The sequence below is a fragment of the Rattus norvegicus genome, chromosome 1 (assembly GCF_036323735.1).
Source record: "Rattus norvegicus strain BN/NHsdMcwi chromosome 1, GRCr8, whole genome shotgun sequence".
Taxonomy (NCBI): Eukaryota; Metazoa; Chordata; class Mammalia; order Rodentia; family Muridae; genus Rattus; species Rattus norvegicus.
This window is the reverse complement of record NC_086019.1, coordinates 197,970,834-197,987,210: the sequence shown is the minus strand read 5'-3', so window position 1 is coordinate 197,987,210 and position 16,377 is coordinate 197,970,834. Positions and strand designations below refer to the sequence as shown.

The window sequence follows — 16,377 nt, the reverse complement described above, 5'->3', positions numbered from 1 at the left end:
TCTGTAGCTCACATTCACCCTGAACCCTCCCCTCAACCTCCCAAATGCTGGGGTTGGTGTGAGCCACCGCACCTGGCTTAGCTTTCTTTTTTTTAAATAGTTCATTTACTCGGTTCTCTGTGGGATATCATTAATAAACCTCTGTGTGGCTCAGTTTGTTCTGCTGTGGCAATTTGAAACACCTCAGAGTGGGTCCTTTCCTTGTCCCTTACCTGCATGGTTCTCAAGTACTTGCTGCTCTCACAGTAAGATGCTCCAGGCTCCTCTGGCACATTCCCTGTCCCAGCCCAGGAAGCGTCTTTCTTCTAGTTTCTTTGGCAGATGGCTGCGTTTGGAAACCGAGACCTGGATGGCAAATGTGCCGTTGGCCGTTGGCTGCTCATGTTTCCGGCTCTTCCCAGCAGGGAGAGAAGGAAGTGAGTGTGGTTTACACATATCCCACAGGTTCATCTGCCTGCATGGGTCCACATTTCATTCTGCCTCCATCTTTCTCTGTGTTTCTCAGTCTCTGGGTACTTGTGTGCGTTTCTGTTTGTTCATCTTTATATTTATCTCCCTGTGTCAGGATGCACTCATAACAGTTGTCTCCAACCACTCAGCTCTGGTCTCACTGTAACCTTCCCAGTTTCCATAACATCCTTCTCCCAGCAACACGGCCCTCTGTTTATACCCCCCTTTGTGTGTCTACTCCCCCAGTACATTCAATTCAGACTTGCTGCTCCTCTCCTTTTTTTAGGGATTTGTCACCCTTAGGAATAAGAATTGCTGTATATGCTGTAAATGTTGTAACCGTTGTTATAACTGGGTACAGTTATGGTTTCTTCTGTCACTTTTGAAGTTTTGTTTGTTTGAGATAACTTCTAAAAGTATCCCAGCCTGGTTCCAAATTTACTATGTAGACAGCCAAGAATGACCTTGAACTTCTGATCCTCCTGCCTCCACTGCCTAAGTGTTGGGACAACACCTTTTTAAACTTCTTAATCATATTAGTAAGCTGTATTTTTGTTTGGTTAAATAGGAAGTCAGTGTCTTTCTGGTTTAGAGAAATCAAACTGTTTTCAAATAAAGAGAAGGCAGGCATATTAATTTGTTGTTTTTTTAAATTCTGAAAGTAACCTGTTTTGTTTCCAAGACTCCTTTCTTGTTCCCCACAGTTTTAAGTCTTTCAAAGAAAAACCTCTCTTCAGAGCCAAAGATCTAAAACTGCCTTCTCTTCTGGTACAGATGTTTATAGAGACCAGCAGCTGCCCTGGGAAAGAGAGAGACAATTTCTCGTCTGTCTGAGGCAGCTTTTCCTAGTACTTCTCTGGATAGGCTTACTGAAAGCCAGAAGGGAAGAGAAGCATTTCTAGAACTACCTAATGTCTTTTCTAGCTTTTACTCTAATCTCTCATGAGTCAAACGGTTCAGTTGCCAAGAACTGGCTTTGGTATCCATGTGTTGGGTAAATTGAGGCAGGCACCCATGGGGCATAAGCTGTCTGTGGCAGTTGGTGGAATGGACAAGACAGCTCCCACACCAGCGCTGCTGTTGTAGAAGTCGTCTGGCCAGATTGGCCATGACAAGGCCATACACAATACTGCTGCTCTGAATTCTGAACTGAATTTGGCTGGTGGGTTCTTTTGAGAGATCCGAGCAGCTGACCTTAAGTCTCCCAGAGTCCCACAGCCTGCGATCTTGTATGTGTTATGCTGTCAAGCATGGGGACTGGGATCTTCTTGTTTCCCCTCCTGAATCTGTACTGGGAGAGTACTGTCAGTAAGAGACGGCCACAGAGCCAGTGGGAAGTCGAGCTACCCACCCCTCTTGTTGCCCTCAAGGCAGGAGACAGCATTACTGGCATCTACTCTGACCCTTGCTCCTGCCCCAGGAGTCCTGGAAGCAGGCGAGGCTGTGGGCAGGTAGAAGGCTGGCTCGCTGTGAGGCCTTTTAGGCAGTTGGAAGGTCTGACATTCATAAAACCACTCACAGGAAATGGGTCGAGAAAATATGATAATTTGATGGATGGGTTCTGAGTGATTGATTTCCAGCTGGTGGGAATTTGTAGACCATGCGTCTGGACATGGGTGTTGTCTGCTGCCAAACTCCAGACAAGCTACTTTGAAGAGTTTCTTCCTCAGGAAGTGAAGGAGCAGCTCCCTATCTTTTTTCTCCGTGTCGTGTCATTGCTGTCAAAGTGTCTCAGTGTCACCGTCTCCAAAGAGAGCAGCAGCCTTGGAAAGATGGGGCTTGCTGCATGCCTGTGGTTCCCACAGACCCAACTTGACTCCTCGTCTGCCCAAAGTAGGGCGTTCTGGCGGGGAAAGAACTTGCACAGAGAAACTGCAGTGAGTCCTGAGAGCCCTGAACAGCAGGTGATTGTGAGACGGCCACAGTAAGCCCCCAGCCGGGATCGCCTGGAGGAACGTTCCAGCATAGCAGTAGGCAGAGTGTTCAGCAGTGCAGAGGGGCAGAGTACCAGGCTGTCTTGGAAAGTGCCCCTCTGTCCCATGACACTGTGAAATGGCCAGACTCCGAGCTTCTTCTGACTCCTTTTTTTAAAGAAATATTTTAAATATTTTATTGGCTTTTTATTTATTTTATATATATGAGTGCTCTGTCTTCAGACACACCAGAAAAGGGAATCCATTACAGATGGTTGTGAGCCACCCTGCGGGTGCTGGGACTTGAACTCAGGACCTATGGAAGAGCAGCCCATGCTCTTAATCACTGAGCCATCTCTCTAGCTCTTTTCAGGGACTCCTGCTCTTTTCAGCAGTCCCTGGCATCTGCCAAGGACTGACCACAATGGCCCCTGTTTTGCATAGACAGTGGTCCTCAACCTTCCTATTGCTGTGACCTTGTAATATAATTCCTCATGTTGTGGTGACCCCCAATCATAGAATTACTTTATTGCTACTTCATAACTGTAACTTTGCTACTACTATATTCATAATGTAAATATCTGGGTTTTTTTTTTCTATCAAGGGTGACCCCTATGAAAGGGTTGTTTGACACTCCCCCCAAAGGGGTCACGACCTACATGTTGAGAACTGCTAGTCTAGAGGAATGAGGTAATGGGGGTAGGCATTCTAACACCGGGACTCCTCCCTTTTCTGCTCAGAGAGAGAACGTTGCAGCCTGCAGTTACAAGGCTGACTGTTCTTACCGCATGTACTGGACACGTCTTCCAGGCTCTGTAATTAGCTGTGGTTTCTGCTGGGCTGTGAGTTTGGTTGCTGAGTAAACATCTGCACTCTGAGTGAAGCAAGCGCGTGCTCCCTCCTCCATGGGTGCTCCCCCTGCCCTGTGGACCGACCTTTCCCAATCACTGGAGCTTGCTGATTCAGCTAGACTGACCAGTGAGCCCTGGGACCTGCCTGCCTCTGCCTCCAGAGCTGGGATTAGACAGTCTCTTTGCATCAGTGCTGGACATGAACGCAGGTCCTCATGCAGCACAGCAAGCATGGAGTAAAGCGCACCCTGGTCCCCCTCTTTTCCTTTTTATTCACTCTGGGACTCCAATCTATAGTGTGATATTCTACACACATTTGAGTCTTCGCTCCTCCACTCAGCCTTCCTGGAATGCCCTCACACACATGCCCCGGGGTGATTTTTAAGTCCTATCAAGTTGATCATGAAGGTCTTAACCATTACACCAAGGAAAGAAGGAAACAGAATTTTATATTTAGGCCAGTGATTTTGAAACAATTAAAGATAAACTATTTCGTATCTCAGACATTTTAAATATTTCTGGAAAAGCACAAGACATTGTTTCGCTTGATTAACATATTAACTGGGATGACTTGGTGATGAAGAATCTGGATCTCTGTTCTCACAGCTCAGTCTACAGTGCTCAGGAACAGAGGGGATGAGAACTGAAATCTAACAATTCCATAATGAGTCACTCTCAGGAGCAAACCTCAAGATAATCTAAAAACATTAACAAATTTTTACTACCCAGATCAGTCTTTAAAATACTCGGGCTGGCAGTACACCTGTAAGTACACATTTAATCCCAGCACCCAGGAGGCAGAGCAGAGGCAGAGGCAGTCGGATCTCTGTGAGTTCAAAACCAGACTGTTCTACAGAATGAGTTCCAGGACAGCCAGGGCTACCCAGAAAAACCCTGTCTTGAAAAAAAAAAATAAAAACACCCATGGACTTCTCAAAATTCATGTACCAAAGCATAATTTATTAACAGTGCCTTAAGATTATAGTGTACAAAATAAATTTGGTACCTTCCATAATTCTTGCACAAATCAATTTGATTAAAAGTCAGTTGATCCATGACACATTTTTATTTTTAAATTTTATTTATTGTATTTAGATTAATTTTATGTATGTGAGTACACAGTAGCTGTCCTCAGACACACCAGAAAAAGGCCATCAGATCCCATTACAGATGGTTGTGAGCCACCATGTGGTTGCTGAGAATTGAACTCAGGACTTTTGGAAGAGCAGTCAGTGCTCTTAACCAGCCCCTATTTATTATTATTGGGTGGTAGTAGTAGTGGTGGTGGTGGTGGTGGTGGTGGTGGTGTGGTGGTGGTGTGGGGTGTATGTGTGTGTCTGTGTCTGTGTGCGGTGCCTGTGTGCATGTTTCTGCACCACATGCATGTCTGGTGCCCACAGAGGTCAGAAGGGGCAGCAGCTTCTCCTGGAAGGGAACTACAGACAGTTGTAAAGCACTGTGGGAATCAGACCCAGGTCCTCTGCAAGCACAGCCTGTGCTTTTAACTCCGGAGCCGACACTCCAGCTGTATAACACATTTTACATAAAAGGATTTTGAAAAATGGCTGAAGAGCAGTTCTGCTTGAAATTGACTCTAGACAAGTTGGTTGTCTCATTAGGTTAATTTTTAATTACATTCAGATAATAAATTGGCAAAATATTTTAGCTTTCACTAGTAAAGCCATGTTGAGCGGGACAATTTGGGTATTATTATAATTGCATGAATTTAAATGCTTTAATTTTGGGTTGTTATTTTGTATTTAAATGCTATTTAATATTACATTCTTTAAAACATAATAAATCATACAAAGTTGTTTTGATGGGGCCTTCTTATTACTAGAAAAAAATTGTGATTACACGAGTCTCTCAAAAATGGCCTAGGCTGGAGCTGACGGGACTGCTCACTGCGTAAGAGTGCTTGCTGCACTTGGAGAGTGTCTGGGTTGTTTCATGGATAACTCTAGTTCTCAGACATCCAACTCCTCCTTCTGGCCTCTGAGGGCTCTGAGGGCACTGCATATGGTGCACATACAGGAGCAAAATACTCACACACTTAAACAAATCTAAAAAATGTACAGAGACATAGGTCTTTTTCATGTCCTTAACTGCCTTTCTAAAGTCTGTGAGTCAGAACGTAATGGCTTCTGTTTAATGATGACCTGCATGCTCTTAACTTCATTTATTAGTGATGAAAGTCATAGTATCTATTGCTCACAGTTCTACTAAGTAAGGATTAATACTGTTCCTGGCAGTGTCTGCTGGTAATTAAATTAACAGGTGAAAGGAAAAGATCTTAGAGAGCATGAAGCCAGCCGTGAGAAAGCGCTACTCCTCTGAGTTGTGGGCTTGTCTGTCTTTCCTAGCAAGGGCTGATCCTGTGTCCTTTTTCCCTGTCAAAGGTTCCTCAGTGGTGTGCTGAATATTGCCTTTCCATCCATTATCAGCACGGGGGCGTGATTTGCACACAGGTCCACAAGCAGACGGCAGTGCAGCTGGCCCTGCGGGTAGCCGACGAGATGGATGTTAATATTGGTCACGAAGTTGGCTATGTGATTCCTTTTGAGAACTGCTGCACCACTGAAACCATCCTGAGGTTTGTATGTAGAACTTCACCACAGCCTAGGAGCCTCTTTCTGGACTTAGGTTCTATAATCCTCAGAGTGTTGGCCTGGCCTTCTGCACGTCAAGCACTCCTGGAGTAATGACTGCCCTCTCTAGCCTGGCACATACCCCCTCCCTTGTTTTCCCTCCTTGGTATCCTCCATAGTCTCTTGTCTAAACTTCTGTGATTATAATCCTCAGGGGGAAAATTACAACCTGTTAGTTTCACCCAAGACTTTCCATAGTGTACTTAAGAGAGCTGTACCTCCTGGTGAGTCTATTGTCATTGACCCTGTGCCGCCATGTGGCCCCCTGTGGCTCTGTGTGATACCTATGTTTCCACACCTTTATGTCTTATACCTGTCTGCCCATCGGTAGCCATACTTTTTGGCTACTTTATTGTGTCCCATTATCTACCACTCTTCCAACACTCAACATTAGGAGAGAAAGCAGGTTAGAGGGGAAATGGGGCACAGACCTCTTTAGACTAATTTCTGCTGATCAGGGACATCGAGTTCCTAGGGGCAAGTCCAGTTTTAGTCATCAAATGTCTCTAATCAGCAAAAGCAGCAGCCTCCACCATTCCTCTCGGGATTCTTGAATTTACACATTCTCAAGAGTCCCCAGAATTCCAAACATAAACTATCTGCAGCTGGCAAAAATCAACCCCTCCTAGAGCACGAGACAGTCAGTCAGCAGCTGCGAACAGTCTGAAGATGCCCCATATCCCACACCTGGGATTAAAGCGGACCATCTTCACATAACTGAGTTTTTAAAGAAATGGAAGTTCTTACTCCACCCCTCACTGTACTTGTCCTGTCTGTTTTTTCTTCTGGGATTGGCCAATTCTTTGTAGTCACTCAGAACCCAGTGCAAGAGTCACCTGCACCAGGAGGGCTCCCCGGACCTTGTAGAGGGAGCTGTCTTTGAGGAAGAAATAAGTTATGTTATCAGATATTTGTGTTAACTTTTTATCGTAGGCTTCCGAGGACTGCCTTCAGAGCAGGAAGGAGAAATACAGAGAGAGCTGAAGGGGAGAGCTGGAAAAGTAACTTCTCAAGGCTAGGGCTTCTCCGGGTAGTGTTTTGGCTCCCTCATAAACAGTGCCTGTGCCTATCCCACTCTTCAAGGAGTGGCCAAAGCTGCTGACAGCCAGAGGTGACCACTGCACGGGCTTCAGGTGCCCTGAACACTGTCTTCCCCTCTAGGAGCTCAAGAGATCAGAAAATACTGGTCTCAGGACCAGAATATCAGCACACTCATAAATAACCCACTCACGTGGCGTGCTGGTTGGTGTGTGGTTGATTAGTACTGCTTCAGAATTACAGGGCAGGGATGGCATTCTGCACACTGCTATCCCTGCATCTGATATGCTTGTCCTGTAGAGGATGCTCCCTAACTTGGCAGTGGGAGGAGGGAGTACTGCTTTGAAGGCCATTCAGAACGCCCTTGTGACTCACTGTTTGAAGCAAGTGTCCAACCATAGGGAATGTTTAGGCCAGTAAGGCCTTGACCTAAATAAAGTTCTTCAGGCTGTTTTACCTTTGTAAAAGTTCACAATTGGGTGTATATGTGCTTGTAAACTGCTACTGTATACAGGACATATACAAAAGAAAAGCACCCCTTCCCTGCCTCTTAGGAACTCACAAACTAGTTGGAGATTGGTTACACAGGACAAAAGAAACAACAGGATGAGGAGGAGGGAGAGTGCTTAAGCTTAGCATTTTTAGTCACTATTTTTGACTTTGGAGGGGTGTTGAGAAAAATCTCATTCTGTAACCAAGGCTAGTCCAAAGCCCTTAGTCCTCCTGCATCACCTCCCCCACACCGCCCGCCCCTCCATTTTTTATTTTAATCGAATAATGGCTTCAACTAAGTTCTGCAGTCACTGCATCTAGACTTCGAGAGCCTTCGGAAAGGACTCTTAGCTGGAACATTTTATGTTAATGAGTGTGAAATCATAACTTTAAGTTGTTGTTACTATTATTGAGAAAGTCATGCAAGTACTTATCCTGGGATATACTATCATTGTAAGAGTGTAGCAGAACATACTTTTCAGACATCTATATGGTTTGGACTTGACTTTAGTCAGTTTAGTTTATTTCGAACACTGGACTTTGTCAGGCAGAGGAAGGACTGAGTTTCTGTGCTAGTGCTGACTCTGGGAGCCCTGAGGCTTGAGGTAAGCTGTAGCTCATGTGGATGGAATGTTCTGGCTACTGCAGGTTCTGCTCTCGGCTGCTCAGACTGTCTTTCCCTATCTTCTCTGTCAGAAGTTGTCAGCAGGACACAGGAAGGGCCTGAGCCTGAAGGTGGCCCAAAGATTTAAAAGCCCCTACGGTAAAAGGAAGTACTAACTCCACTTCCCTCCCAGAATGCTGTCTGCCTAGGATGCCTTGTGGCTATGCGGCCAGTGTCTCTAGCTTTCTAGCAGCAACTCTGCATAGGTTTCCAGCCAGAGCTCTCTGTTCTCATGTCTCCTCATCCAAAAAAACCAGTGGCTGTTCAGAGGGGCTATGTAAGGAGTAAATGGCTGAGTAGATAGGCCAGAAGTATAGTGTGGGTGGTGGCTAGTTTATGATTATAATTAAAGGTAATTAAATCTTTAGAATTTTTACCAGAACCAGTTGGTTTTCCTGGAGATGGATGCTGGCCATGACTTTGAGTGCCCTTAGATTGAATGGCAATCTAAACCACAGATGTTTCTTAGTGGGCCAGGGCCTTACACATGCTGGGCAAGTGCTCTACCACTGAGCTGCTTTGCCAGCCCTTCAGTCAGAAACTTTAAAGGTCATTACTAATTAGAGAAGCTAGTGTTCTGTATTCAGTTTTACCATTTTTGTTTTCTTTGCAACCCTACTGGGCATATCACAGATACCTGATAGAGATAACATTGCCTGCCTGCCTTTTGCTTTTTTAATAATATTAAAAAAAAACAATTTAGTTCTTTAAGCTTTTATCTGGCCTTTCCAGATAGTAGACACCTAAATACTGCATGCCTGCAAGTGTTTTCTTCTCTATATGCTACAGTCTCTTATGCAGCAGGTCTCCTGTGCAGTGGGTCTCCTGTGCAGCGGGTCTCCTGTGCAGTGGGTCCCTTGTGCAGCGGGTCTCCTGTGCAGCGGGTCTGCTATGCATTGGGTGTAGCTCTTAAATCTCTTCAGTTTCCAGAACTGAAGAGTTTGACGTTTTCATTAGGGTCATACTCAATATAAAAGATTTAATAAGAAGAAAAAATTCAGAAGATACAAATATTAATACAACTTTTTAATGTTATTCTTGGCTCTTACAAGTCTTGAGAATTTAAAGTGCTAACTGTGTAACATTACCTATCACACGGACAGCATATCTATGTAGTTACCATGACAACATTTTTAAAGCTCACACGGAATCTTATTAATGTGAAAATGAGAAAGGAATCTTGCCAAGCTTGGTGGAGTACACCTTTAATCCCAGAATGCCAGAGGCAGAGGCAGGATTTCTGAGGCCAGGGGAGTCTACACAGTGAGCTCTAGCCCAGCCAGGCTTACAGGATGGAGAGAGGGAGGGGGGGAGGGGGAGAGAGAGGGAGGGGGAGAGAGAGACAGACAGACTGAGGGGGGGAGGGAGGAAGGGAGAGAGAGAGGGAGGGAGGGAGGGAGAGAGAGAGAGAGAGAGAGAGAGAGAGAGAGAGAGAGAGAGAAATATTACATCATCATGCTGAATTTAGCTGAGTTTTAAATAGGCCACCAATCTCTCTCCTTTGAACCAAGGCTGGATATATTTACATAACTCTTGCCTCCTCTACTTTATAGGAAGCATGGCTTTGAGGAAGCCAAGTGCTAACTAGATGGTTACTCAGCTGAAGAGGAACAGGATCATATTTGTGGCATGAAAGGAGCTGACAGAAACCTGATTTGCTTTGAAGTAGCGACAGTAGCTTAGGTCTCTGTGTCCTAGTCAACCTTGGCAGAGATTCCTGCAAAGCTAGATCTCAGATGCATTTGTCCGCATCTTGCATGAAATGCAATAATACTGTACTCAGAAAAACTTCACTCTTAGGTTTGATCATCCAGGAATGGTCCATGATTTGATATTGCTCACTTGGTAAGACACAGAATGAGTCTATATGAACAGAAGGCAGAGAGTGAAGCTTTGATCTCATAAAGTGAAAGGAAGAACCGAATCTTACTATCCAAACCCTGGTGCCCCAGGAAGTAGTCTCTGATTTGATAACAGCATCAAATGTGATGAATCATTTGGTTTACATCTTAACCCTGAGCTGGGTATGGTGGTGTGTGCCTTTAATTCCTATGTGTAGTAAGAAGTTTGGGGTTAACCTGGGCTACATTGTAAGTTCTAGGCAAGCCATGGCTACATAGTGAGACCCTGTCTACAGACAAACAAACAAAAATAAAACCTTGACGCTAGCTTTGTGACCCTGGCTAGACTCCTTAAACTGTTGGCCATTTTCTTCATTTATAAATAGGAGGGGCAACATCTTCCCTTAGGATTTATTCTGAAGGTTAAATGAGAAATGTGTTGATTGGCCCAGGGCCCAAACTCAGAACTAAAAGGAAATGCTTGCTTCCATACTCTCTGTCCTCCCTTGAAAAGGTATTGAACACTAGGTCAGGGTCCCCACAGGGTCAGAGTCCCCAGTTCCATCAGGTTTGGTTTGTCTGAGGGCTTCACTGTATACATAACAGTCTTCTCACAGCTGAAGCTTATCACAATGAAGCGGATAGAGAGCAAAGCCAGCCAAGTGAGCCGTAAATAGGGTTTCCTCAGAGGGAAAAAAGCAAGTGTTCACATGGTCCCTGGACTGGTACAGCCACCTCTGTCAGTTTGGGGCAGAGTGGAAGCTGTCCACAAATTTAAGCTAAATGTCAGCCAAGGGCCAGCAGTGCCAGCAGACGCATCCAACGACCTCAGCCCTAAGTGCTGGTAGAGGTGGAACTTTCTCTTCAAACAGTAATCTGTATGCATATACAAATGGGATCAGAAGGAAGGCTTTATGATAGTGGATCATTACCATGAGGCCTTTAAACAAATTTTAATAGCTCGAAGGCTCCTGGGGGTAGGGAATCTATTAAATTACTAATGAAGGAGGCTGAAACTGGAAGATTTGAGTTTGAGGCCAACATCTCAGACAGACAAAACCACTAATAATCCCCTTGTCCCATCATGCTATTGGGCACAGGTACTCCACACTGGTGGTAACTGTGTAGCTACTTCTATTTGCTCTTACTTGTGGAACATTTCAAACTTAATGATGTTAGTTTGCTGACACAGTTGCCACCAGCAACCCTCAGTGAGAGTCTTAATGTGAGTGGACCATAACCCTGAGTTCTTTCCTTGTAAAGTATATGGCAGCACCCAGAGTTCCACCAGTGACAGGAAGGAGAGTAACTGTCCAGCAAGGATGTTCCATGGTAATAGTGTTTAATTTACAAAGCTGCAGGCAGATGTTAAATGCATTTATCATTGTTTGTACCAGTGAAGTTTGTATATGTTTGTGATTAAAGCGGGGCACGTGGTAGTGGTGATCACTGGTTACAGACCTCTGTGAGGAGAGGCCTCTGACCAGGGGTTCTGCGGTGAGCCTTGAGGACTCACTGAGCATGTACAAAGGACAGTTAAAATGTGTTTATGTGGGGTTCTGTGCTGTGGCCCTAGATTCTATCATCTCAAAGGAATCTTGGCTCTAAGAGAAAAATGTACCCAGTGCCACAAACAAGGGCAGAGCATACAAGTGTATTTTAGGGAGTCCTTTACATGGTGTTCATGAGAGTTCTCTTAAGTTGAATGTGTCTTCTGTGTAGGTACTGTACCGATGACATGCTACAAAGAGAAATGATGTCCAATCCTTTCCTGGGTAGCTATGGTGTCATCATCTTGGACGATGTCCACGAGAGAAGCCTGGCGACTGACGTGCTGCTTGGACTCCTTAAAGATGTGCTACTGGCAAGGCCAGAGCTGAAGCTCATAATAAACTGCTCACCTTTCCTCATCAGCAGACTCAGTTCCTACTATGGGAATGTGCCTCTCCTAGAAGTGAGAAATAAGCACCCCGTGGAGGTGGTGTACCTTAGTGGGGCTCAGAAGGATCCCTTCGAGTCTGTCGTACGCCTTATCTTTGAAATCCACCGCTCGGGTGAGCAGGGTGACGTCGTGGTCTTCCTGGCCTGTGAACAAGTAAGTTATGTGGCATTCCAACCCAAGCAAGTGTTGTTAAAAGGCATTTCCTTTGGGAAACTTTTCCATCAGCAACTCGTGGCTCCCATTGTATAGCCACCTTGCAAATATTCCCTACAGCACATCTCATTCTACACATAAGCTGTATCACAGATAGGATAGACTAAACCTCTGTGAGAGCCTTGCCAGTCTCCCGGAGTGAGAAGGAATGGGGTGGCATCTTGAGAATCCAGGGCCCAGCTTGACGGAAGCTGGCCATCTCTCGCAGAGACACGGTGGACACAGAGGACACCACATTCTGCTGCCCTCTCAGCAGCACCTGAAGCAGACTTAAAGACTAGCAGGCTGTTCAACCCCAGCCTCCGGTGTTTCCATGGTCTCAGTATGAGGCAGGTGTGCAGGAGTTCTAGTGATTAACGGGAACCAGAAAGTGCGGGATAAAGGCTGAGCTACAAAGGAATGAGCCCCTGCCTTGGTATGGATCTGTCAGGGTGACAGTGGGAGTGGGGGATAGGAGGGGTCGCTCAGAGGTATGACCTCAATTCAGGCTCAGAACCAAAGGAGCTTGGGACAGGTCATAAGACTTAAACTTTGTCTGTTTCCTTAGGGAAATTTAGAGTGTCATCTGCATAAGGACATTTGTCAGTTGTTTGTGTAGATGATACACATTCTTCTGAATACTAATCTTCTATGGTGGTGATTTATTGCATGATTTAGAATGTCTATAAAGGCCCTTGGGGAAGTGACAGAATGATTAAGGGGCAGAGTAGAGCCTGAGGAAGGAGCAGCAGTAATGTTAGGACATTTGAAACTGCCAGATGGAGACGACAGGACAAACAGTCATCTTTTGAGATTAAAATCAGAAATTTTAAAACAGCCAAGTGTAGGCAGGCCTGTAGTCAGGGACTCACCAGGCTGACCTGTGAGATCAGAGAATCAGAAGGTGGAAGCTAGCCTTGGCTTCAGAATGAAACGGTCTTAAAAAAAAAACCCAAACTAGGGGTTGGGGATTTAGCTCAGTGGTAGGCCCTGGGTTCGGTCCCCAGCTCCAAAAAAAAAAAAAAAAAAATCCCAAACTAAAGGTCATAACAGGTTTGGCATAGAGGTTGTCTTAGAGTCTTTGAGATTCTTGTAAATGTAATGGAACCTTTACATCAGTGACGTGGTGACCTTTAAACTGGTGAGCCGTAGCAGTCCACGGAACTTAGAAGTGTCCTTTCTGTTAAGAAGCAGTAGACATGGAAGGGATGGTCATGAGAGCTGCAGGGAGCTCTCACCCTCGTGCTGCAGTGTCCTGGCCAGTGCTGGACTCCTCATCCAGTGGCACAGCAGCTGCCCTGCCCGGCTGCCCCAGCCCTGCTGGCCCCTGCAGACTCGCCAGAAGGCCAGCTCTGTCTCTGCTCCCATCCTGACTGCTCCAGGTCTGGATCTAGATCTTGTTCCCTGGCTACCGCCTTCCCAGCTTCCCACTGTGGTACCGAGGAGCCTTCCTCAGCCTCGCTCCTGTCGTAAAGCCCTGCTCAGAGCTGGTGATTGTTATTTGCCTCGTGCTGCTTGGTTTCTACATACAGTGAAAGCCTGCTGTGGTCCCTCAGTACCATAGAGGGCAAGCATAGGTGAGCTGTGGTCCCTCAGTACCATAGAGGACAAGCATAGGTGAGCTGTGGTCCCTCAGTACCATAGAGGGCAAGCGTAGGTAAGCTGTGGTCTCTCAGTACCATAGAGGGCAAGCATAGGTGAGCTGTGGTCCTTCAGTACCATAGAGGAGAAGCATAGGTGAGCTGTGGTCCTCCAGTACCATAGAGGGCAAGCGTAGGTAAGCTGTGGTCCCTCAGTACCATAGAGGAGAAGCATAGGTGAGCTGTCTTTTTAAGAAATTCAAAGTGCAGACATTGCCACTAACAGTGGTTTAGGGGGTCAGCTGTGCACTCAGTTAGATCTGTCTCCACACCTGCTATGAGCTGACCCATGACAGTGCACAGGCTTCCTTCCCTGTGACTCGGTACTTACCAGGCTGAACACCCTGAGTGCTTCCAGCCTTCTTTAACTTGAGAACAAAACATGAAATAAATTACGTAGAAGAAATAAGTTAAGTTCATAGTGTGTAGTCCAACCAGATCACTGTAAGGGCCCAGCAGGCCGGTGTTCAAAGATTGGAGTTTCCTGGGAAATGCTCTACATGGCTATGGGGCTTCTCTGATCTCAGATACCTTCTGTCAGTGGCTGTTGTGGTCTTCACAGCTTTGCAAGTGGTCACAGCAGAGTCCTGCAGACTTACTGAGTAAGAACTGAAGGAATGCGCTGACTGTGGTGGAGTGCACCTCTAATTCCAGCCCTCGAGAGGCAGACAGGACCCCCATGCCTGTTTCACAGAGTGAGTCCCAGGATAGATAGGAGGAGAGAGGGGGAGGGGGAAGGGGAGAGAGAGAGACAGAGACAGAGAGACAGAGAGACAGAGAGAGAGAGATGAGAGAGAGAGAGAGAGAGAGTGTGTGTGTGTGTGTGTGTGTGTGTGTGTGAGTGTGAGTGAGTGAGTGAGTGAGTGTGTCTCTGAGACCCTGTCTTGGCTTCAGAACTTTGCTTGAGAAGCAGGAACCATACATAGCATCCGTTCTGCCACCGTTTCCCTGCAGAATGTTTCTTTCATTTCTCCTCCTGAAAAAAAAAATGGTGTGTATAGGGGGAGGGCAAAATTCAGTGAAAAAAATTAAATAACTAGAAATAGGCAAATTTCTGTGAGTTCGGCCAGAGCTACATGATGAGACCTTATCTCAAAAAGCAAAGCAAAACCAAACCAAACCAAACCCAGCGCAGCTCCCTGTAACCATTAGGGCTCTTCTATGTCCCAGTTCCTGGATAAAGACAGAGACTTATTGCTGCATTTGCGCCTGGGCCTTATGCTAGGCTTACCCCAACCCCTGACTTACACTGACCTGTTCATACTATTCTACGTCTGCTACACGGCTGCTTGCCTCCTCTGGGCGGCAGATCTTCCCACACCTGACCCTTTCCCAGAGTTTCTCTCTGCCTTTGCCCCCGCCTTCTATTCTATTTTTTGCTGTAGACCATAGGCCTCAATCAGAGGGTGCCTTAGTCAGGCAAGGAAAGACAGAGACACATCTTCACACAGTGTGTATAAACATTATCCCTATAGTTGCCAAAATTTTTTTTCAACAATATTCTAAGAGGAAGTAATTATTTTGCTGCATTTTGAAGGTTTATATTGGTAAGAAATTGCTCTGAAGTGGACTTCCAGAGCTAATTTCCTTTTCTTGATTATCTGTTGAGAGTTATTGACGCCTGCCTGCCTGCCTGAAGCCGGAGGAATGTGGGTGTCCCCCCTGAGGCTGTCCTCAGAAAGTGTGTGGTAAAATGAAGCACGTGATTGGATCGTTCATTTCATCTTTAAGACAGGAAGCCAACTTCCCAATCCTTCTGCCCCCATCTCCCAAGAGCCACCAGAAATAATTTCCTCTGCTATTCTAGTTGACCAGTGTTTCACTGTGTGCAATATAGTGCTACTTGCTTAGTTTGAGAAGAAAAGATTGTCAAAGTAAAGTGTGTATGTGCTGGAGAGGGCAGCCTGAGAGCAGGCCTCCTGGAACAGCCTACCTTGGCTGCCAGCAGCCTTGGCTGCCTGAACCCTCTTTAAGGTAGATCCCGCCTCCAAAACCGTCCAGGTGACAAGACCCGCTCTACAAATGGTGTAGAAAGGAAGGCACCATGAGCTAAAGACAGGAAGAAGGGGATAGAGCCTTAAAAACCACAGACATCACAGGAGGCCAAGTTTTCAGTTTGGAGGTTTTCGTGAACTGACGATTCTGATAAGCCAGGTGAAGTTCCCATTTGGTGGCTTGCCTTGTACTTTAAAAGATAGAAAAGGTTCGCAACTATTCAAAAGGATTCAGATTATGTAACATCTATTCGGAAAAATGAGTTGGGATTTGAGAACTGTGCAAACTAAAACACCTTCCCTTCGGGCTCCTGTTTGCTTGTGGGTAATTGCATTTGTTCTTTCCCCATATGTGTGATGTAACTTGATCGGACTGTTCTAAATGCCTGCAGATGCGAGGCAGCGGAGGCAGTGGCCGCCCCTGCCCACTTTACAGCTTTTCTGCCACCCCTTTGAAGCATATGGGTCAAATGGTGTATAAGGTGACCCAAGCGAGGCTCCTGGTCGTGCTTTTTTGTATGTGCCTTTATGTTTTATTTTAGTTTTTTGAGATGAAGTTCTACTTGTGGTCCAGGCTGGCCTTGACCTCATGGCAATCCTCCTGCCTCTGCCCCTGAGCCCTGGGAACCCACCATGAGCCCGCACACCAGCTGGTAAGCTTTCCTTTATCAAGTACAGTTGAGCAGCACTTAGCTGGTTGCTCAGAACAGTG

At 45.9% G+C, this 16,377-nt stretch overlaps 1 protein-coding gene across 4 annotated transcripts in view; it reads left to right on the top strand.

Moving 5' to 3' along the window:
- The window catches only part of Dhx32 (DEAH-box helicase 32 (putative)), a 59,277-nt gene that overhangs the window by 26,569 nt on the left and 16,331 nt on the right, over positions 1 to 16,377 (top strand). For 3 of the 4 annotated variants that reach the window (NM_001130039.1, XM_063267936.1, XM_006230443.5), the window contains exons 3-4: positions 5,614 to 5,807; positions 11,620 to 11,992. In NM_001130039.1, coding sequence (NP_001123511.1) covers positions 5,614 to 5,807; positions 11,620 to 11,992 — 567 coding nt within the window. The remainder of the gene's footprint in view (positions 1 to 5,613; positions 5,808 to 11,619; positions 11,993 to 16,377) is intronic. The other variant, XM_039083337.2, reaches the window with a different exon arrangement.